This window comes from Physella acuta, unplaced genomic scaffold, assembly GCF_028476545.2.
Source record: "Physella acuta isolate Inbredline_101_S28 unplaced genomic scaffold, ASM2847654v3 ptg001441l, whole genome shotgun sequence".
In the NCBI taxonomy this organism is placed as follows: domain Eukaryota; kingdom Metazoa; phylum Mollusca; class Gastropoda; family Physidae; genus Physella; species Physella acuta.
This window is the reverse complement of record NW_026732956.1, coordinates 166,755-188,455: the sequence shown is the minus strand read 5'-3', so window position 1 is coordinate 188,455 and position 21,701 is coordinate 166,755. Positions and strand designations below refer to the sequence as shown.

The window sequence follows — 21,701 nt, the reverse complement described above, 5'->3', positions numbered from 1 at the left end:
CATGTTGTCATGGCTTTTAACTACAATGTCAACTACTAGGCCTATTCTCGGATAGGGAGTGACACCCAGTGTTTCTTCCAGGCACTCCCCCCCCCCTCCCCGAAGAATGGCTACTGCCCCCCGAATGAAATTTATATAGAACATTTATACTTTTAACAGTGTCAGCCCCCATATATATTCTTAATATGAATTATATATTTTCTCATTTCGCAAGGTGATAGATATACTTCGGGGTTGGAAGAGCAGTCTTCCCTCCCCTTGAAGAGATGCATAAAAGTAAAAGAAGCTCGGAGGGTGGGGGGGACACCAAACAAAAAATTAAGGCAACGGCCATGGGCGACACTCGACCTAGCGACTCGCCGCCACTGATTCGCACATCTCACATCAATCAGGTATCTCAGCAACGCATCCTACTGGCTGACGTTATTATCTACAACAACTAGCAAACACTCAGCCGTACCGCGCGTCTTGAGACACAAGGACAATTCCTGAGCAATAATTAACAAAGTCATAGGGGCCCACACATTTAAGGATGTGTAGAGTAAAATTTTTGCGCATAAAAGATATCCTAACTCGTGTTTTTTGTTGTTGAGATGTTTAAATTCATCTGAAAGAAAAGTTAAACCACTTGTATTTTTTTAAAAAGCCCCCCCCCCCCCCCTACTCAAGCGCTACGAAGAGTTGCGGGAAGGTGGAAAGAACAGCTTGTAAATAGTTCTGATGTCAAATAAAGGGAGACTACTGTAATGCAATTTAAAAAATACTCATACAAAGCTGCTCAAAAATAGATTTACATTTTATTCACGAGCAGACAAGAGGCTTAATGAAAATAGTCATGTCATGCTTTGATGACGTAGAGATAGGCCTACTCATCTGACAATGGATTATTTATGGACAATTTTATTTATAGTAGGCTTAATACTCATTATTTTTGATAGATATATATCGTCTGATATATTTATACAAATTCATTTAAATTTCATTGACTATATCGGCAAGTTATAATTGTTAGTTTAATTCACGGCAGTTTAGTTATACTTTCTAGCACAGTAGTTCTAATTGTTATTCACGGGGGGGGGGGGGGGGGGGTGTTGGCGGAGGGGGCAGTAGCCTCCTAAGAGATGCCTGAAAGAAACACTGTTCAGAACATCATTTTTATTATAATAATATTAAATTTCTAAAATTATATAACAGCCTGTTTACACAATTTATCTCATTGGTAGCTAGGGAATGTTCTACATTTAACTTATATTGTACTGGAAAAAATGATGGGACACAAACTTCATTTTTTGGGGTTGACTAATTAAAACTACAACAAAATATGTAAATAGTTTATAAAACAAGTAACTACAGATACATTTACAGCACCAGGTACAATATTTCAACTTGAGCGATCTCAAGAAATCTTTTATTACATGTAAAACAAAGCATAAAGTGTGCTGTAGTACTCTAGGCTGACACAAACACCTTACCTGACACATCAAATCATTATATTTTTTAGTCTGGATATACATACATTACAAACAGATAGTATACAAACACCTTTCCACAAATCTGTGAACAAAATATAATATCACCTCTGCATGAAATATATAGTAATATCAGTCTAATGTTGAGATTCCTACTATGCAAAACAGTTTTCCTCATCAGTTGTTTGAAAATGCAGCAGGCATTTATTGTTTTTTAGCCCAATATAGCATTCAAGGTTTCTCTAAAAGTTTTTGCAGATCTTCACACGTATACACAGGAAGATTACAGGTGAAGTTCTGACAGACGTATGCCGCTGCCTTCTCATTTGTTTTTGTCATATTTTTGATGACCTCAATTCGCTTGCGTAAGAAACTGGTGTCATCCAGATCTGTGACCAAAAGGACCTTGTGTGGTAGGTACAATTTGTGGACTGCCTGTATCAAAGCTTGTGTGTCCTCATTCTTCTTGTTGCCCACAATAATGATCTGTGGATTGAAACACAGGATTTTAAACGCCTTGAACAATGACTGCTTTACATGACTGTATTACTCTGAATGAAACAGAGGAAATGACCAGCACAATACAAACCTGTTTGGGGGAAGAGTGATAAAACAAAAGTGCTGAAACAAGTTCAGGGACAGCAACTGGTACTTTTTCAATCCTTTGAGCAAACACTTTGAAAATTCGTTCAGCCATCTTGAACCAGTCATCTCTGTCAAGCATCATTGACAAGCGCAGCAGATTGCCAGCAGACACAGAGTTTGGGCTTGGTTCAGCCCCATCCTGATCTACCAGACATTTGAACAATTGGAGGAAATTTATCTCATGTTTTAAAATTTAGTATCTAAATCTACTTTATCTAATGACTAAACACAGTAATAGTTGGGCTAGGGTCAACTCCATCCTGATCTACCAGACATTTCAACAATTGGAGGAAGTTCATCTTATGTTTTAGTATCAAAATCTACTTTATCTAAGGATCTAATGACTAAACAGCCATAGTTGGGCTTGGTTCAGCCCCATCCTGATCTACAGACATTTTATTAATTTAAACAATTGGAGGAAATTTATCTCATGTTGTAGTATCTAAATCTACTTTGTCTAAGGATCTAATGACTAAACAGCCAACTCCATCCTGATCTACAGACATTGGAACAATTGATTGAAGTTTATTTTTATATGTTTTAGTATCTAAATCTACTCTATCTGAGGATCTAGTGACTAAACACAGCCAGAGATGACATTCTGTAATCATCATTATTTTTGTTTTACATAGTTGGAAGCAATTAATATGATATTCTTACATTAACTGCATTCTACATATGGATCTAATGACAATACAGGAGACTGATCTAACCTTCTTTCATTACCATTACCTTTGTCTTTTACAACTGAAAGCTATCAATTTTATTTTCTTTAATAAATAAATCTTACTTTATATGAGGATTTAATTATCTATAAGCAGCCACAGCAAACATGTTTTAAGTCTTACCTTCTTTCATCCTCATGACTATTGTCCTGTCTCCCTGTGGACTAGAAAAAAACCCGCCATCTTCTTCATCCCAGAACAACTGATTTTGTTTGGTCTGCAGCTCTTCTGCCCACTCCAGCCACTGGTCATCATAACAGCTTTCATACAGGTCCAACAGACCACGAATCACATAGGCATAGTCATCAACATAGCCCTCAATGGGGACAGCACTGAAAAAAGGAATTAAAGAATTTTTTTAGCGTATAAATGCTGTTACACGTGTTGTTAAAAATTGTTTAATAACCTTTTTAAATGTTAAAAATGGTTCATCAAGAAAATCATAAGATACCAAAAACATTTTAAAAATGTATTTAAAATTTTTTCTATAAAACATTCATTAAATTTTAATATCAACATTTTTATTGTTTGATAAATATTAATATTACATTAGCATCTGCTCAAATTTTGTTTAGGTGGGGATGTAACATTACACTTACATCTGCTCAACATCTTTCTAGGTTGATGAATGTGATCTTACACAAACATCTGTGCCCAACCTTATAGTCTGACGGAAATTATATTACACTTACATCTGCTCAACATCTTTATTATCTGATGTATAACAACTCCTTAGTAAATTTCCCCGTTCAGCAACAAACAAATATTTCTTCAAGAAAAGTGCAGCTTTAGCTGCCCTCTCAGCAAGAGCTGGGTCATTCAGAGCTTGACTTCCTCTGGCAAATCCTGACAGCATCAGACCTGGTAGTTCAAGTATAATGTACTTAAATTTAAATTTATGACAGTCCACGAGGAGATAATTGTTATTAACAAAAAAAAAAGACCTTTGGTAAAATCTAATAACATAGTATTACAAATGAGAAACAATTTATGATAAAAATGACTTAAATTCGTAAGCATTCAAAAACATTTAAAGATAGTATAAGAGACAACACATGAGAAAAAACCTATTTCAGTCTTAATTTCTAGCACCAGGTGTAAGAAATAATAAGAGATCCAGATTCAAACTTGACAATAAACATTAGTAATCTTTCATAAATAAATAAAATTAGAAAGTATTTCTTTATTAAATAAAAACTGAAGCTATATGAATACTGTATAGATATCTATAAACTGTACAACTGATGTTTAATTTACAAAACTTTTAACAAAAATAAAAAATAATAATGGGTTACCATTCCAGGCAGCTACCATTTTATTGTCCAGGTGTGGTTTAGGTCGGGTTTGTCTAACATAGTGTAATATTTTCTGACACTTGGCCAATGCCTCTTTTACTGTGTCCACTGTTAAGTTAAACTTGGAAGCTGCTTCCTCGAGGGAGGACGAAACAATCAAAACATTTTTTCCTTTCAGCTCATCATGTGGATCCTTTATTGAACAAAATATGAAATTAAAGCCCTTAAAATAATGCAAATTACTTAAAACATACATACGCTTTTAATCAAGCTTTAAACATACACATTAAAGCACACACATTTCTAACAGATATTATTTTAAATATCAGATAAGTACAAGAAAAAAATGTCTGAAACCAACATTGTAAATTAGCAACAACACAATGTATTGAGTAATTGAGGACTAAATGAAAACTGAATTAGAATCCCTGAAATAAATGAAAGTAAAATATTTACTTGAAGTGGGTCAACATTTCCCCTTGCTTTGATACCATAGTAAAAACAGAAAACATCAGCTAATGTAACATCAGAAACTGTGTCAGACAGGTGTCGCTGTATCTCTTCCTCCTCCCAAACACAAAAGGCACCTTCTTTCTTTGTACTTGATGTGGTGGTAGGAAGAGAGTCTGCATCTTCTGCACTGTAAAATCCACCATCCTAAAAAAATTTAGCATTTTAGTTTTAGTAAAGTAAATAATACTTATGAAAAAGGTATCCTAGTTTTTTAAAAATCTTTTTTTCAACTTTTAAATAGCACAAAATTGTTTTATAATGAAACTTACAGGGTGACTCAAATTTTTCTCAACATAAGAGTAAATATCACGAGCTATTTCAGCAAAGAAATCATCTTTGGTAATCTACAAGTAAAAAATAAATTACAGGAATTCAGACAAGTATGTAAAAATTAATTTTAAAAACTGTTTATTAAACATAGTTTTTTTAAAATTGCAAATATGTCAACCATATAAAAACATGAAACAATAACCAAATTTATTTTGTCGGGTGCAGGTCATATAAAGGGAGATAATAATTATTTATTATTACCTGATAAGCATCTGAGTAGGAAACTGAGAGCTGTCCCTGATCGTACAACATTTTTTCAAAGTGGGGTACGTGCCAAATCCTGTCAGTTGAATAACGATGAAAACCCTTCAGAAAAAAATAAAAGCATGTTAACAAACTTCAACACAATAAACATTTTGTAGGTGACAAAAGATTAACTTAAAGCATCATCTTTTCCTTTTTGTGCCCAAGACACATGGGGCCACTACAGAAAGCTTCTTTCACTTTTTTTGTTCACCAGCAATTTTCCTGGCAGTCCCCCATGACAGTCCTGCCTCTGTCAGCTGCTTCACCACCTTGCACCTCCACATCTCCCTTGGCCTTGGCAAGCTGAGTATTTAACAGATAACTTACAGTGTTGCACCAAGTTAAAAATGTAGGAGGAATACCTGAGAAATATGATCATGAATGCCACCATCTGCCATTTTTCTTAAAGTCAGCAGACACATGTGTAAGGCTTGTAGTCCTTCATCGCTGTTAGGACCGTGATGGAATATACGGAACAACAGGCTGAAATTGACTGAATAGAAAAATAATTGATTTCTAAAATCAAATGTATTTATACTACAAGTAGGCTGAAATAGATACATTAATATATATATATATATATATATATATATATATATATATATATATATATATATATATATATATATATATATATATATATACTTTATAGCTGTACTTAGACTATAAAGAAAAACTTTCAATATGCTACATGTTTAAAATGTTTACAAAAATTCTATTTCTATCAACAGCTGATGCCTCACCTGGCTGTGGAAACTTAGGAGCTTTCCCAAAACCTCCTTCATCTTTGTCAAACTGTTTGTCCAGTAGCTCAAAGCACTTAAAGACTGTATCAATGGCTGGCACCGCTCCACGGTTATGATCAGACACATGCAACTGCTGCATCATTACATCAATAATTTGTGTTCCCTGACCTTCTATTTCTTCACGGTTTTTCTGCCACTGAAGAAAAGTGAATGACAAAACTTAAACTATTTGGGTTAAAAATTTGTTAAGTGCAGTATCAAGATGATCAAGTTATTAACTTTAATATTAAAAAAAAATTGTTTATAGTAAATTGCATCACAAATACCTGTTGGGTTATGATATTTAAAACAGATTTGAACCCAGGCTGGTTGTAATATCTGTCCTCCGGAGGAAAGTAAGTGCCACCTACTATGGGCTTGAGGTCAGGGGTCAGCCAGACACTCATTGGCCATCCTCCACTTCCTGTGGTTGCCTTACAAGAAAAAACAAAGCATTAACTTAAAGAATCCACAAATAAATACACACAAAAGAATATATTTTAGTTGGATTTCGTTACAGTTAAAAGATAAATGATAATTCCTATATATGCAATAATTTAAACTTTATTACAAAATGAAACATTTTAAAGAGCTCCATACCTGTACAAATGTCATATAGACCTTATCCACATCTGGCCTTTCTTCCCTGTCAACCTTGATGCTAACAAAATGTTTATTCAACAAGGCCCCAATTTCAGGGTTTTCAAATGATTCTCTCTCCATCACATGGCACCAATGGCAGGTTGAGTAGCCAACAGATAAGAAGATCGGCTTGTTTTCTTCTTTAGCTTTCTTGAAAGCTTCATCACCCCAAGGATACCTGATAAATATTTAAAGCCTAAGTTTAATTTAACAATAAATATTAGCAAATACAATTGTTCAGTTTATAATTATTTAAGGTTTTAAAAAAATGCAATAAAACAATAAGAGTGGAACATATCAAATCTAATGTAAGTGTCCTGCAAATAAGATAAATTAGGTTGCATGGATACTGTTAGGAAAGGGGAGAGATAAAGAATTATAAATGTCATAATGATCTCCCTTTAAATTTTTTTAAAGATGAAGCAACAATTACCAGTCAACTGGATTGTGGGCATGCTGTAACAAATATGGAGATTTTTCCAGTGCAAGTCTGTTGGCTCCATGTGGTATGGTAGACATGGCTTGATAGATGATAGGAAATCTGTAAACATGAATTTGATCTTAACAAACAAGTAAAAAAAAAAAATTATTTCATACTAGGTGATGTATAAGAATATTACTGAAAAATGGGTATACAAACATTTAAAGTATTGCTTGAGTAGACATGGATTAAAACTGAGTTTTGTTGATCACAAACACTCAAACCAACAACTAGCATTGTGGCGTATGTAAAAGCTTGTAAAAAATAATTCACTTATGTAAGTAATTGATGTAATTATATGATTTACCTAACAAATGTTGTATTAAAACTTTTCAAAAGTTGTAAAGTACTCAAGTGTCTTCTGTTGAAGCTTCTGTTGTCTTTATGCAAAGAAAAATTACATTTTTCCAGACACGTGCTCAGTTTCCAATCATGCTTCCAAAAATGATATTTGCTCAAGGTAGAACTTGGTTTTTTATGACATAAATAAATTCTCCTTCCAATAAGTGATTTGTTGGCCAGCCATTTTACTGCAATTATCATTTAAATTTTTGGCTTAATCAGCTTTATAAAGGAATCTATTGTCAGGTGTAAACTGTAAAATTAGAAAATAAATAAAATATTTTAGAACTAAATATATGAATGTATGTTCTAATTTAGTTACACTAAAACCTTTAAAATTGATAACTAACGGTGAATAGTTATAGTGAACAGGAGATGAACAGTAGATGAATTTTAAAATAGTGAATATGTAGGCCAACTAGCTTGCATAGATTAAGCAATGACAAGAAGTCTAGTAATAAATCTGAGCTTTTTATTTTACTAGTATATTTTTCTAAAAACTTTTTATAAAAATAATCAATTTTAGTTACTAATCTGCATTGTATTTTGTATTGAGAAATACATTATTAAATAAAGCAGGAGTTATCTCCCCTAAACTTTCTCAAATGTTCTTATATAACACTAGAGGGGATGGCAACTGGGGATATAGACATTATTTTTAATCAATTTTCAAGTACTTAAACTTTTAAAAATTAAATAGAATCTTGATGAAAAAAGAATTCTGCACCAAGTGAACAGTAAATAATGTGTGTATATTAGTGCAGAACATTGTTAGTTTTGTTACTTTATGCGTTTTTTAAGAAAGCAAAAATAGCATAAAGTACTACTCACTCGGTTACCAGAAATTACTCAAAATTTATAAGAAAACAGAGAATTAGATCTTTTACTGATATGTAAAATTTTATCTATTTATCAGAAACAGTACTCAAGTTATAGGCTTTTGAAAAACCGAAAGTAGAATAAATTCCACTTCCGGTTACCGAAATAGCTGAAAGTTGATACACAACTACAAACTTGATGTAATACTTTAATATGGGATTTCATCTACCTAGCTCAGGGCTAGCTGTAATGGTACACAAGTTCACAGATATACAGACAGAATTGCAAAGCCTTGATTACGCCAAAATTTTGATAAATCTGGATTTCGAGCTTTTTCCCATTTAAAAGAAGTCCCCTATATATACTTTAATACTCCATTTATGAAGAAGTACAGAGGTGTAAAACTATGAAAACTGTCAAAATTAGTTAATTACATGCAATTTGTGTGCATGACTACAGTACTTTGTCTTTACTCTGTAAGTAGTGTATATGAGAAAGTAAAAAAAAAGGCTAATCTCCATTAATCTTCATTCCGAATCATTAGCATCACCAGTGTTTCTTCCAGACTTTTTTCTATGGGGGGGGGGGGGGGGGGGCACTTGAAATTTTCGGGGGTGGGGGGGGGTGGTAGACTTTCTTCGGGGGGGGGGGGGCGGACACAGCTAAAAGTATATATATTAATATTTTAATTAATATTTTCTAGGCCTATATAAATTATATAAATTTCATTTCGTTCGGGGGGGGGGGGGGGGGGGGGGGGGCAGTAAAAAATTTTCAGGCTTTGCCCCCCCCCCCCCCAAAGAGATGCCTGGAAGAAACTCTGTGTATCACCTGCTGGTCAGCATCAGCAGGGTAGGGTTGTTTCCATCCAGCAGTTTTATATTTAATCAGGCAATATCAGGTCAGGATGCTTCCAGGTCGTTCCTCACTTTAACTTTTATACTGAGAGTATCTAGAATCTAGATCTAGACTAGACTAGATCTAGATGTCTAGATCTAGTTTAAGTTTAGTAGTTAAACTTAAAAGACTCTTAACTTGAGTGTACTTACCTAAAAAAGATAAAATTAAAATAATCGTGTCCTCGGCTTACTGCTATTGCACTGTAGTAGTAGTGACTGTAGGCCTACTGTTTACTCCGTCGTATTCTTATTTTGGTTCACTTTAAAAAGTTATTGTTTGGTTGATTTCGAAATAAAAGAATTTTGAACCTTCTCATTTGATTTTGCCCATTTTTTCCTTCTAGATCTAGACCTAGAATCTTAGTGTATTTTATTTTCACGTTATTATATTAAGACGCTAGATTTAGATTTGTAGATAGTCTATTATAATTTCTCTTGATTGCAGCCCTTCTTAAATCATACTCAGCTTTTGCTTTAAATGATGAGATTTCTAGATCTAGATAACATGAGCTAAAGTGAAAAAGAATAAAATGATCTGATATATTAAAAAAAAGAAATGCTATACTAGATAAATTATATATTAAAAGGTGATTTGATGTTTAACAGTCTCTGTGGCGCAATCGGTTAGCGCGTTCGGCTGTTAACCGAAAGGTTGGTGGTTCGAGCCCACCCAGGGACGTTACTTTTTTGTTCTGCTCTTTTTCTGATAATTTTAATAATATTCTATGTGTGCCTGTATAAAAAGACGATGGAATGATTAAAATTAAAAAATAAAGCTAGCTGTGAACGTAAAAATATCTCAAATATTTTCTATTTAGGCCTATATCTGAATATAAAACGTTACCCAGCAACAACAGCATGGAAGTGATTTCGCATATTTCACGTAGATCTAAATCTAGATTTAAAAAAGCATTATTTGACATTTACAGGGCGGTGATGCGCCGTATAATGAATGTTTACATTCGTTTGAAAAAATACAAACTCAAGATAGACACCCCCTCTCCCATAGGCTTAATAGCTAGGGGAGGGCGGGTGGGACGGCCGCATCTAACGCTCTTGAAGAGGAGGGGGGACGGGGAGGACGCCAAATGGGGTAGACAGTAAAAATTAAAAGCTAATTCTGAGCGTTACTTTAAAAAATACAGTCGAAGTTATTAAACAAAAATAGATTTCTTATTTGATCTAAGGACTTATGAAACCGATTTCTACATCCACAGTGTGGCACCAAAAGAAAAACTGTTTAGTGACCAGAGTTTCTTCCAGGCATCTCTTCGGGGGGGGGCTCCCCCCCTCTCCTCGAAAAAAGTCTACCGCCCCCCCCCCCCCCCCAAACGAAATTAAATTTATATAATTTATATAGAAAATATATACTTTTAACAGTGTCCGCCCCCCCCCCCCCCCGGAGAAAAAAGTCTGGAAGAAACACTGTTAGTGACAGTAACTGAACTGGGGAAAAAAAGTACCCCGACTTTTTATGCCAATGTGAATGACTATATATATAAAATAAATGAAGGGGGGGGGGCAGTGTTTCTTCCAGACTTTTTTCTCCGGGGGGGCACTTAAAATCTTCGGGGGGGGGGGGGCGGTAAACTTTCTTCGGGGGGGCGGACACTGTTAAAAGTATATATTTTCTATATAAATTATATAAATTTCATTTCGTTCGGGGGGGCGGTAAAAATTTTTCGGGGGGGCGCCCCCCCGAAGAGATGCCTGGAAGAAACTCTGGGGGGGGGGTGCAAAATTGACAGTTCGCCCCGAGCGTAGCTAGGAGAGGACGGGTGGGGCTTATTTCAATGTTTTCGACATCAACTGTGTGACGCTAAAAAATATTTCAAATTTATATATATATATAGTAAGATATAGTGTCAAAGTGACTACCCAGCTAACACAGTATGTAATACCAGGGTCGGCCCAACGTTGGCCCAATGTTGTAATCATGGCCAAACATTGGACAAGCTTACGCCAGGGTACAGCCAAGATTTGTACATGCTTGCATCCCTTGATACCTTGATATTTAACCGTTTTTACCTTGGCTGCCAAGATTACACTGATTTATGGATTCACTGCAGAAATTTTAGTTAAATATGCTTGTTAAACTTAATATATGTTAACTAAAATTAATTTATCTTTTAATATCATGCTCTAATGTAAACATAGCATCAATAACAGACTACGTTGCATGTGTTAAACATTTTGTTAATCTTTTTAAAATTGTGTGCGCTACTGCCACCGGCCCCCTGTCGCCCATTGTCCCTTTGTTCACATTCCTTCCTATTGTTCGCAAGCCAGCATCCCGGTCCTGCGCCATTTTTCTTAACAAAAGACTTTGTATCCAGTCACAGTGAAACAGGTAGGCCCACTGTAGCCATTTTAGTTCAACAGTGAGAAGTAGTATAACTGTATTTATGCAGAATCTGGAAAACTCGTATTTTTTTGTTGGAAACTTTAACTTTATGGGCCTAAGTCATCAAATAAAAGTTATAAAAGGTAGTTTATTTGAGGTAATAAAATGAGCCTAGATCTAGATCTAGTCTAGATCTATATATTAATAATACTAGAGTCTATATTCTGTTTATTTTGGCATTAGGCTATAATAACATTTTACAATAATCTCCTTTATGATAGATCTAGATAGATCTAGATTCTAATAATACTAAATAACTAAAAATCGTAATCAGAGGGCGGTTAATTTTGACAGCACTTTTTTTTTGTATTGAAAAGTATGCAAGTACGTTTGGGGTTATATTGATTATTGATAAATGATAGATCGATGTATTTATTGGTTTTCAACTTTAGGTATAATTATCACGCACAGGGAAAGGGGGGGGGGCTTAAATGTTTATAAATTAATAAATAATCATTCACTTTAACTTTTTAAAAAAAACTTAATTTTATTGTTCTAGGCCTATTTGTGTAAGGATTTGAAACTGTCTTTAATAATTAATTCAGAGAGAGAGAGAGAGAGAGAGAGAGAGAGAGAGAGAGAGAGAGAGAGAGAGAGAGAGAGGAACAGTAGACACAATTATAGAACAAATTTCTACATGTTAAACAGTGTATTTTGATAGGTATTAATTTTGAAAAAAATTAGTCAACTAGAATTCTAAATTGATTCAAGATTGTCATTCAAATTTCTATTACTGTTACAGCTCCCTATGGGAGAATAAGATGTCATCATCATCACTCCTTTGTGGCCCCTGTTTTTCCCTGGGGATTCCAGTCTAATGCATGTTTTGATGAATAAGATGTAAGTTGTGTAAATAGTAGTGTGGAGACCTCAGAGCAACACTTAATTTCATGACCAACAGCGATAAGATGGTACTATTAGTAAGCCATACTTAATGATCAACACTACTCATATTATCATATAGAGGACAGAGTAGGCAAATGGTTGAGGACACTATTGCTAAACATAAAGCCAAGTTAGTAGTACATTCATCAGTTCACCTAAGTCTGATATATACCCAATTTAAGACTATGAAATAAAAAAGGTGGCTAGATATAGTGTTGACTACACAATCCTTTATATACAGAGATCAAATAAACAGAGATACTTAAAAATTAGTATCTAATCTGGCTATCATTTATTGTATCACTCACTCATTTTATTATTATATTTAATAACTAAGAATGCCATTTATTTGCAGGCCTCCAGGTGTTGTGTATATCAATCAGTCCACTGGAGATATATCAATCTTTTAATAAATTATAAGGTCCCCACTGCTTGATACTTCACCAAATACTGGCTACACCAGAAAATGACTAAATGTTCTTAACACTTAACAACTGTAAGTTTACATTGTTTCAAAGTGAATAATAATTTTCATTTAGTAATTTTTGCTTGCATGTAATGATCAGCATGTGTAGTTAATGCCTTTACTGATATTAGTAAAATAATTTCAGACCACAAGCATTACTTCTGGGTCACTCTGAAGGGTCTAATCGTTCAATTACTGAATTGATAAAGTTGATGAAATTGCTCAAAAATTGTCTGGCACCTTCTTAACTCAGAGACATAGGGTAAGGGGTTTATAATATTTATATACATACTATTATTTTTTTTTATTACCAGGTCTTTTTTTTCACTTTTGTTTATAAATAAATATATATATATATATATATATATATATATATATATATATATATATATATATATATATATATATATATATATATATATATATATATATATATATATATATATATATATATATATATATATATATATATGCAGTATAAGTGTTACCTGGGTAGCATGAACACCCCAGACCACCAGTCTTTATACCTATATAATATATCGTTACAAGGTAGCAAACATGATGTTAGGGGCCTCTTGTTGTATGTTCAGTGCAGTGCAAAATAAAATAAACATAATAAATTTAGTGCAAAATGAGCAGTGTATGGTTGTAATTATTTCATAAATGACTTTTAGTGTGTAACTTTTCTTTTTTAGAATGTGGATGGATTATGACATACCTTGCACAAATCAACAACCAGGCTTTTATTGGATTTGAATCCCAAAGGAAAGAGAAAGTTTGTTATCCAAAACAAACATGGAAAATATCAGAAACCAACAAAACACAAGCAGGCAGAGTGTTATGGACACAACTTTGGGGAATCTCCTAAAACCAAGTATAAAAATAGAGAGGTGTGGTTGTGTCTCTCAGCTCCACAAGGGTCCACAAGAATGAGGACAACAGTGATTTTCGTAATAATTTTAGATCAGATTTAAAAAAAAAAAATTTGATCAGATGGATCAGGTTAACAGTTTAATACATATTGCATTTAAGTGCTTAACGAAAAGAAAAGATGCTCTTACCAAAATAGTCTAAGAAAAATGCTGATTTTAAATTAATAAATTGTTTCCTTTTGTAATAATATATAATTTAAGTTGGCATTGTATGTATGTTTAGTGTAGATTTAATGCCCTAAATGAAATATACAATTGACATTTTTTTCTTTAAAGAATTAGTTGCAAATTTCTTTCATTATTTAGTTTCACTGTACAATCTGAAAAAGCTTGCAACATTTGTATTGACAATACTTCTGCTGGTGATATTTATTTCTAATTAATGAAGTAAATTAATATATATTCAGTTTACTATAATTAAATACCTCATACTCGAGACAAAAAAACATTTATTGAATATCGCAGTGATATTCCTGTTCTACACAATGCGTATAAACCCTCGAACCATCTGTCTTCTGAAAGATTGTACATTTTGTATACACAATGGCATTCATTTCAACACTATTTAACCACAATTATAATCTAGAGATCCTGAACATATTTTCGTTCTGTTATTTATGGACAAGGCAGACTGGTCCAGCATTAAAATGTAAACCTTAATTAGAATACTTAAACGAGCTATGCAATTAAATGTTGTTAGACAAATATTTTATACTTTTTATTTTTAATGTTATGTTTACGTATCATAGTACAAGACAGCTTCTGTATTCTTGTACAGTAAATTAAGTTTTTACATTAGTTTAATTTAAACTGTAGGCCTGCTTAACATCTGTTACATTATATGAAAATGTTTTGTATATTTGTTTTAATTTGTTTGTACAAAAGTCAAAATGAAAGTTACTACACTATTATTTACATATTCTTTTTCAATCAATACTTTATAGTATAGTTATAATTTTCTTACAATTGAATGGATGGTATAATACAGATTTTAATAGATGAGCAGTTCTTGTGTATGTATTGCTGCTTTACTACATTTTGATTAAAATTTCTTTCACATTTTGAAATTACCTTTGTAAATATTATGACTGATATGAGAATGGATCTTTTTGTATGCTAAAAATAAAAATTTGAGCCAAGATGTAGCCAGGATATAATACAGGCTGAGCCAAGGTATAGCCGAGATATAGCCATTATTGGGCCAAGATGTAGCCAGGATATAATACAGGATGAGCCAAGGTATAGCCAATATTGGGCCAAGATATAGCCATTATTGAGCCAAGATGTAGCCAATATTGGGCCAAGATGTAACCATGATATAGACAATATTGGGCCAAGATATAGCCAATATTGAGCCAAGATGTAGCCAATATTGGGCCAATATGTAGCCGGGATATAGCCAATGTTGGGCCAATATGTAGCCGGGATATAGCCAATATTTGGCCAAGATCTAGCCAATGTTGGGCCAATATGTAGCCGGGATATAGCCAATATTGTGCCAACATTGCGCCAACATCATGCCGAGTTTCACTACCAATGTTTCGCCAAGGTTAAGCCAATGTTGCAACAAGATGTAGCCAATATTGGTAACTTGCTTTCTTCGTTTATAATGGCTTTGAACGTTCAATGAGATTTCTTACATATTTTAGCGACTTAAGCTTTTATTAAAGTAATCAAGGTTGTTTTATTTTCTTAATTTCAGTGCATTTAAAAGCTTATTATTGTAAGTTTTTGTAATCCAACCGCAGCTACAGTAATCAAGTTAAAAATACAAGAAAATTAGATTTTTTTTAACTATAAAAAAAAATATTATGGTCGGCTGTGGGCCCCAAAATGGCGTGGACCCCCTTAGTTCCGCCCCTAATCGTTAGCTGTCAATCCCTAAAATACAATAATCTGCTCTTCCCTTTCTTAGTCCACGGTTGACTCAAAGCAAGACAAATAGTTCACCGTCGTCGGTTAGCTGATCAAGCGGTTTAATCTTGTTATCTCCCCTTGTGTTATTCAATTTAGCAATTTTTAAATTAAATTTTAATGATTAACCTAAATTCTAATTCGATTAAATATATATTTTCTTGCATTTGTCATCGGGATGAATGTATCTGGAATGTTATTCAAATCGCTATAATAGAAGGTGGTTAAAATTAGGTTACAAGATTAGCCACAACACACTAAACAAACAGACAAATAAACATATATTTTGAGCTAAATACAAGCTAACAAAAAGAACTTATTTAGAGAGCTTGAATTAAGCGAGCCTACATTTAGTTTTGGATTTCACAATTACAGTGCAGAGCGACCACTTAGTGTTGGATATTTCCCTTTCAGGTAGATAAGCCATCATCCAGACAAGATTCTCAAAAAACCTCTTCTTTTAACCAGGCGACACTAGGTGACACTGTCTTATTTAATCCTTACGGCACGGATTACATCACAGAGGAGTCATCGTGTCTCAGAAGATTGGACGAAAATATAAAAGAAAAATCCCATAACGGTTTTGCTCGTCCATAATCACTTAGATCTCTACTTCCAATCTATGATGTTTTGATACATGGAGGAATGCGCGAGTGTAATAGAATTTAGCCCACTTTTGTGCATGGCTTAGCAATAAAACAAATCAGTAACTTATAGAATTATACTTTTTTTATAGGGGTGGTAGAAGCACAATAATAAACCACATTCAAAACAGTTAGGAAAACCACCTAAACATCATCATTTTAGAGCAGTGGCTCTTAACCGTTTTGGAGGCACCGAGCCCCAGTAGTTTCATATGCGCATTCACTTAGCCCTTCTATCGTCTGCACTGACAAAATCCGATTGTGAATCATATATGAGTCGGGTGTGTTTCTTGACCTCCGCCGGACTCCTGAGAAAGACTCACCGAACCCCTTTGGTTCGATCGAACCCGGGCTGGGAACCACTGTTTTAGAGGGAATACGCGCCCAGCTTTTTGTGACGACGAGTGTCGATACAGGTGGAGGTGAAAATCTTTTGAAATAGATTGACCCCCCCTCTTGTTCATACAGTGGGACCTTTGTGACAACAAATAAAACAACCTTTTCTTGCACATACAATTTTTTTTTCAAATAAGACTGGAATGTTTAATACAATTTTTTATTTTCAACAAAATAGTTCGTGACTTTGTTAGTATAGGCCAAAAAGACATTTGTACTCTCCTACATAGAAATACAGATTTGTATCCTCTACTTAAATCATAGAAATACAGACATTTTTGTTCTCTACTAGACAATATCATAAAGTCAATAGTTTCGTAAACCTAAATTAAAAAAAAAATGTTTCATATGTCTAGATACTTTTAGGTGTAAACGTTCAGTTGATACAATAATACATTAAAAAAAACCCCAACAACATGACATTTTATTGACGTTTTAGCATGTGGACTGTATGTATATGTATGTAGGCTATATGTGTATATGTATATATGCATTTGCAAGTGTATTTGTTAATCTTGTATGTATATGTATATGTATATGTGAAAGACATGCTTGTTTTGAATGACACCAACTTTGCTGAAACACTTTAAAAAACTAAAAAATAAATTAATATACATAAAATTGGAATGTGAAAATTACAGAAAATTATTGAATATTTGGTTTTTATTGAACACATTTATTTACAATTTTTTCGGACGTTAAGTAAACACATGCAACAATCAGAAGGGTAGAAAGTAATTCACTCAGTTCTGTTATCGTCCATTTACTTGTTCATATACTTGTTGGTCTTCTTGTTTATTTTTTATTAGCTGCACAATTAGGTATCCGCTGTCAGTGTTTGTTTCTGGCCAAAAAACATTTTAGGGCTTTGAAGTACTAAAGGGAAGTAAATCATAATAGCCGAATGTGTGCTCATGCTATTAATACTCAATTCTGTGTTCGTAATGCTAAAAATAGGGGTGCGACATGAATGAAACATTGGGAAAAAATTGAATATGGCACACTTAACAATCGGCAAGTTTTAATACTTAGGTAGTCGAACTTATCAAGCAAATACCTTCAGAAAAAAAAAACATAAAGAATTTACGTTCGAAGCGTAGTAGCTCAGGAATTTATTTAATTAATTAAGTCACTACACGATAATTCAAAAGATAAAAATAAAACAAGTTGTATTTGATCACAACTGATTGTCAAAAAGGAAAAAAAAAACATTGCAAAAATAACTGTAGTATATAAATGCATGTCACCGCACGGGTTTAATAACTTTTTACTAAAACATTTTTAATTTTTTTTACACTTTTACATTGTCTGTTGATAAAAAAGATAACAATTAACTTGTGCAGATAAAAAATCTTTGGAATGGAAAACAATATTATCGATACTAAAAAAACGTGATCAACCAATGAAGACCAGGAGTGCTGACAGTAACAGAAGTAGACTGCATGTCGTGATGGCGGCACCTGGATGGGAAAACAAACAGGACATTTTTAGTTTTCACATGTGCTAAATTATGAAAGGGGGAGGGGGGGGGGCTCCAGTAAAAAAAATTAAATACTAGAGAGCAAACACTTTTTTTTAAAGGTACATCGGCACAATATGCATTTCCATTTTTAAAAAAAATTAGTGGGAAAATCTTGGTAACTATGACAACAGCGACCTTCTTAAAAAAAAAATAGCATTTTCGTAGGATTCCCACCATTTATAAAGTATTAAATTTTAAGCCCAATAAAAAATTCAGCTAATTATGTTAAGTGCAGATGTTCAAACGAATTTATAATGAATTTTCAAAATGTGCGTCCGTTAAAAACACTAAATTTAAGACCCCAAAATTCCCTCCCCTTAATGTAGAGGGTAAAAAAAAATGCTCACCGTTTCTGTTGTTTGATCCTGGGTTTGTGGTGGTGCCCGCTACCTGCGGGAAGGCGATAGTGGTCTTGGTGTCCACCATCTTCTGCTGCTCCGCCGTTAGAGCTTTGTACTGGGCCTCGGTGATGGCGTTCACTTGGTTTGTGCTCAGTGACTTGAACTGGACAGTGGTCAGTGCCTGGGGGACAAAGCTTGAGGTTAGCGGAAACAGAAGCAGCGTCAATAACACACAGGAGAAGGAAAATAAGTGCTGACGTTACGTGGCGATAAAAACACTCAACATACAAAGACGGTCAACGACACTAAAACAAAGACACATTTAATACATTTTACCAGTAATTTAAATACAATATTTTTTTTGCACAGTTAATATGAGCTTGGGTTTATGTAAAACACATTTTAGGCCAATTGTTTGAAGTTTATTATCGTCTTGCAAGACAGGTAACTCGTAGTGTTAAACTTACAGTTATCTTTTCCTGTGGTAGGTGTTTGATAACGCTAGGATCAATCAGAGACAGTTGATTTGTTGTCAAACTTTTCAGTTGATCGACGTTCAAAGCAGCTGTTGATTTCGAAAAAAAAACGTGAAGAAAACTGCTGTAAACTCGACATAATATATTGTTATAAAAATGCACATGACACGACACTATTAAGACAATTAAAGTTATAAAAATAACACCATTTTAAAAATGGTTTTAAAAACGGAGATGGATTGCTAAACTTTTGAAAGAGGATATTTTATTATAATAAGCTAAAGCTTAAAAATGGGTTTAAAAATGTCTACCTATCAAATGGCCCATGTCGCCAACAATAGCTGGACTCCAGGTGTCTATCTGTGTCCCAAAGGATTCTATCACTTTCTGGATGTAAGCTTCTAGTTGTGGAGTCTCGCAGGATAAAGAGCGGCCGATCACATCGATTGAACGCCTGCGTACAGATAGACAATAAACAATATAGAGTTCCTACGGCATCATTGTTCTTACAAGCATTTTTGAAAACGAGGTAAAAAAAAAGGTGGGTTAGTATAGGATATTAGTTACTACTAGATCTAGCTATGGACGCTGTAACTAGGAAACACCTTGAGCATCGGCCAATAAAAAAAAAGTAGAGCACGTCAAAAAGACTTGAGCAGTGAACCGAACTTGACTAGCCTCCCTACAAAGTATGCATATGCCATGTAATGTTTTGTATGTCGCTGGAAGGTCAAAATAATTACATCGCGATATAACGAAATGTATTGGTACAATGGTTGAAGTCTAAAATGGCAAGACCACCACGTACTGTATTGGTATACGTATTGTATTGGTACAATGGTTGAAGTCTAAAATGTCACTACACGAAGGTCCCAAATAATTACATCACGATATAGCGAAATGTAATGCTACAATGGTTGAAGTCTAAAATGTCACAACATGAAGGTCCCAAATAATTACATCACGATATAGCGAAATGTAATGCTACAATGGTTGAAGTCTAAAATGTCACAACATGAAGGTCCCAAATAACTACATCACGATATAACGAAATGTATTGGTACAATGGTTGAAGTCTAAAATGTCACAACATGAAGGTCCCAAATAACTACATCACGATATAACGAAATGTATTGGTACAATGGTTGAATTCTAAAATGTCACTACATGAAGGTCCCAAATAACTACATCACGATATAACGAAATGTATTGGTACAATGGTTGAAGTGTACAAGGGCAGGGCCAATACGTACTTGATGATGACGACATTTATCTTCTGGATATCGGCGGGTTCGATTCCACAGACGAAGTGGGAGAGGGCTGAGAATTCGCCTTCTGTGACATGCGTGACGTCTGCTTTGCCAGATAAACTCAACCAACGGCGGAAACCTGCCTTCAACTAGGAAAATGAGGAACATAGATTAGAACACTTTCTACATGTAAGTATAAAGTTTGTTTCATCAATATATTCATGGTGTTTGCTTAGTATACCTGCTAGCCAAAATAGAAATAATATATTATATTTAGAAAATATTTACTTTAACTTGCACTCCCCACCCCCTTGGAAATTTAATTGCACTCCTCCCCCCCCCCCCCCCCCCAGCAGCCAAGTATTTACTGACCTATTTCCCCGGTATTCACTTCAACTGTATTTACTGATCCACAGTCTTACTAAATTGACCAAGTATTTACTTCGTGCTCTACATCCTAGCAGCATCTACTGAATTAAAGTCAATTTCTTGCTCTACAGTCTAGCAACATCTACTGCAGTGGCGTAGCGACCCTATCCGGCGCCCGGGACAAGCTTTCAATTTGTCGTCCCTCCCCCCTTCATATATTTTTATATTAATAATGCAAAACTGCAGCTGAAATTGGCTTTTAATTTTCTTTTCAACCCATTTTGCCCCCCCTAGGGTCGGCGCCCGGGGACATATGTATCCACTTGCCCCCCCCCCCCCCTCGCTACGCCACTGATCTACTGACTTAAAGTCTTGCTCTCCAGTTCTGCCTAGCTTCTTGCCGTACATACTGACCTGTTGGATGGACAAGAGCCCATGTTTAGCCACACTGTTCATGGCATCCACGCCGTTCAGTGCCAGACGTTCAATCTCTTCAGGGGTCAGTGCTGAGATGATGGAGCCAGCCCGGCGGATTATCTCATTGGTCCAGTTGCCGACATCACTGTAGATCTGGTTCAAAAATAAAACACAACATTAAGCAACATGAGACGGCGTAGTCTGTAGGACGTCACTGAGTGCACCCAGCTCTAATGAGTACTGGCTCAGGTTTTGGAGAGTAAAAGCGACTGGTCATAATGATAACCACACCATCATTTCATATGGAGAGGTCAAGAAACAGGTGAATTCTACTTTATATGGCTCGTCAGGTCCAAAAGAGTAACTTGACTACATTCAACGATAACATATTTTTTATAAAGTTAACCTAATTTAAATGAATATCAAGTGATAGAGTGGTACTTCTTGACCACTGAAGGCAGAGCTTCCTCCAGGCATCTCTTAGGGGGGGGGGG

The 21,701-nt window shown here is 34.6% G+C and overlaps 2 protein-coding genes, 1 long non-coding RNA gene and 1 other non-coding gene across 6 annotated transcripts in view; 2 read left to right on the top strand and 2 right to left on the bottom strand.

The window, feature by feature from the left end:
• Window positions 1–1,393: 1,393 nt before the first annotated feature.
• On the bottom strand, window positions 1,394–9,671 carry LOC131927843 (spermatogenesis-associated protein 20). The gene is made up of 15 exons (XM_059283707.1): window positions 9,342–9,671; window positions 7,439–7,726; window positions 7,084–7,191; window positions 6,609–6,828; window positions 6,296–6,442; window positions 5,967–6,165; window positions 5,586–5,716; window positions 5,179–5,283; window positions 4,917–4,991; window positions 4,591–4,791; window positions 4,135–4,327; window positions 3,532–3,700; window positions 2,963–3,171; window positions 2,059–2,258; window positions 1,394–1,955 (listed from the first exon to the last, which is right to left on the bottom strand). Exons 2-15 carry the CDS (start codon window positions 7,672–7,674, stop codon window positions 1,701–1,703), a joined length of 2,448 nt encoding a protein of 815 aa, XP_059139690.1. The 5' UTR covers window positions 7,675–7,726; window positions 9,342–9,671; the 3' UTR covers window positions 1,394–1,700.
• A 125-nt stretch (window positions 9,672–9,796) lies between these two features.
• Window positions 9,797–9,870, top strand: Trnan-guu (transfer RNA asparagine (anticodon GUU)). The gene has a single exon. It is a non-coding gene; the product is annotated as a tRNA-Asn (tRNA).
• A 2,518-nt stretch (window positions 9,871–12,388) lies between these two features.
• LOC131927873 (uncharacterized) lies at window positions 12,389–14,052 on the top strand. 2 transcript variants are annotated; one of them, XR_009383706.1, is made up of 4 exons: window positions 12,389–12,435; window positions 12,836–12,976; window positions 13,092–13,208; window positions 13,642–14,052. It is a non-coding gene; the product is annotated as an uncharacterized LOC131927873 (long non-coding RNA). The 2 variants fall into 2 exon arrangements; XR_009383705.1 differs by having other exon boundaries at window positions 12,401–12,610.
• Window positions 14,053–16,978: 2,926 nt separating this feature from the next.
• The window catches only part of LOC131927816 (uncharacterized), a 28,714-nt gene continuing 23,991 nt past the window's right edge, over window positions 16,979–21,701 (bottom strand). For both annotated transcript variants that reach the window (XM_059283662.1, XM_059283663.1), the window contains exons 20-25: window positions 21,205–21,360; window positions 20,425–20,570; window positions 19,483–19,625; window positions 19,163–19,260; window positions 18,702–18,876; window positions 16,979–18,292 (exon numbers count right to left, since the gene is read on the bottom strand). In XM_059283662.1, coding sequence (XP_059139645.1) covers window positions 18,228–18,292; window positions 18,702–18,876; window positions 19,163–19,260; window positions 19,483–19,625; window positions 20,425–20,570; window positions 21,205–21,360 — 783 coding nt within the window. In that variant the 3' untranslated portion in view covers window positions 16,979–18,227. The remainder of the gene's footprint in view (window positions 18,293–18,701; window positions 18,877–19,162; window positions 19,261–19,482; window positions 19,626–20,424; window positions 20,571–21,204; window positions 21,361–21,701) is intronic.

Bases quoted from the DNA above. Each gene is read 5' to 3' on its own strand.
- LOC131927843 (XM_059283707.1), bottom strand. From the start codon at position 7,674: ATGATAATTGCAGTAAAATGGCTGGCCAACAAATCACTTATTGGAAGG. The intron at 5,284-5,585 runs GTATTCCTCCTA...TTTTTTCTGAAG, and splicing joins TTCATGATCATATTTCTCAG to GGTTTTCATCGTTATTCAAC. The intron at 3,701-4,134 runs GTAACCCATTAT...TTGAACTACCAG, and splicing joins AATGGTAGCTGCCTGGAATG to GTCTGATGCTGTCAGGATTT.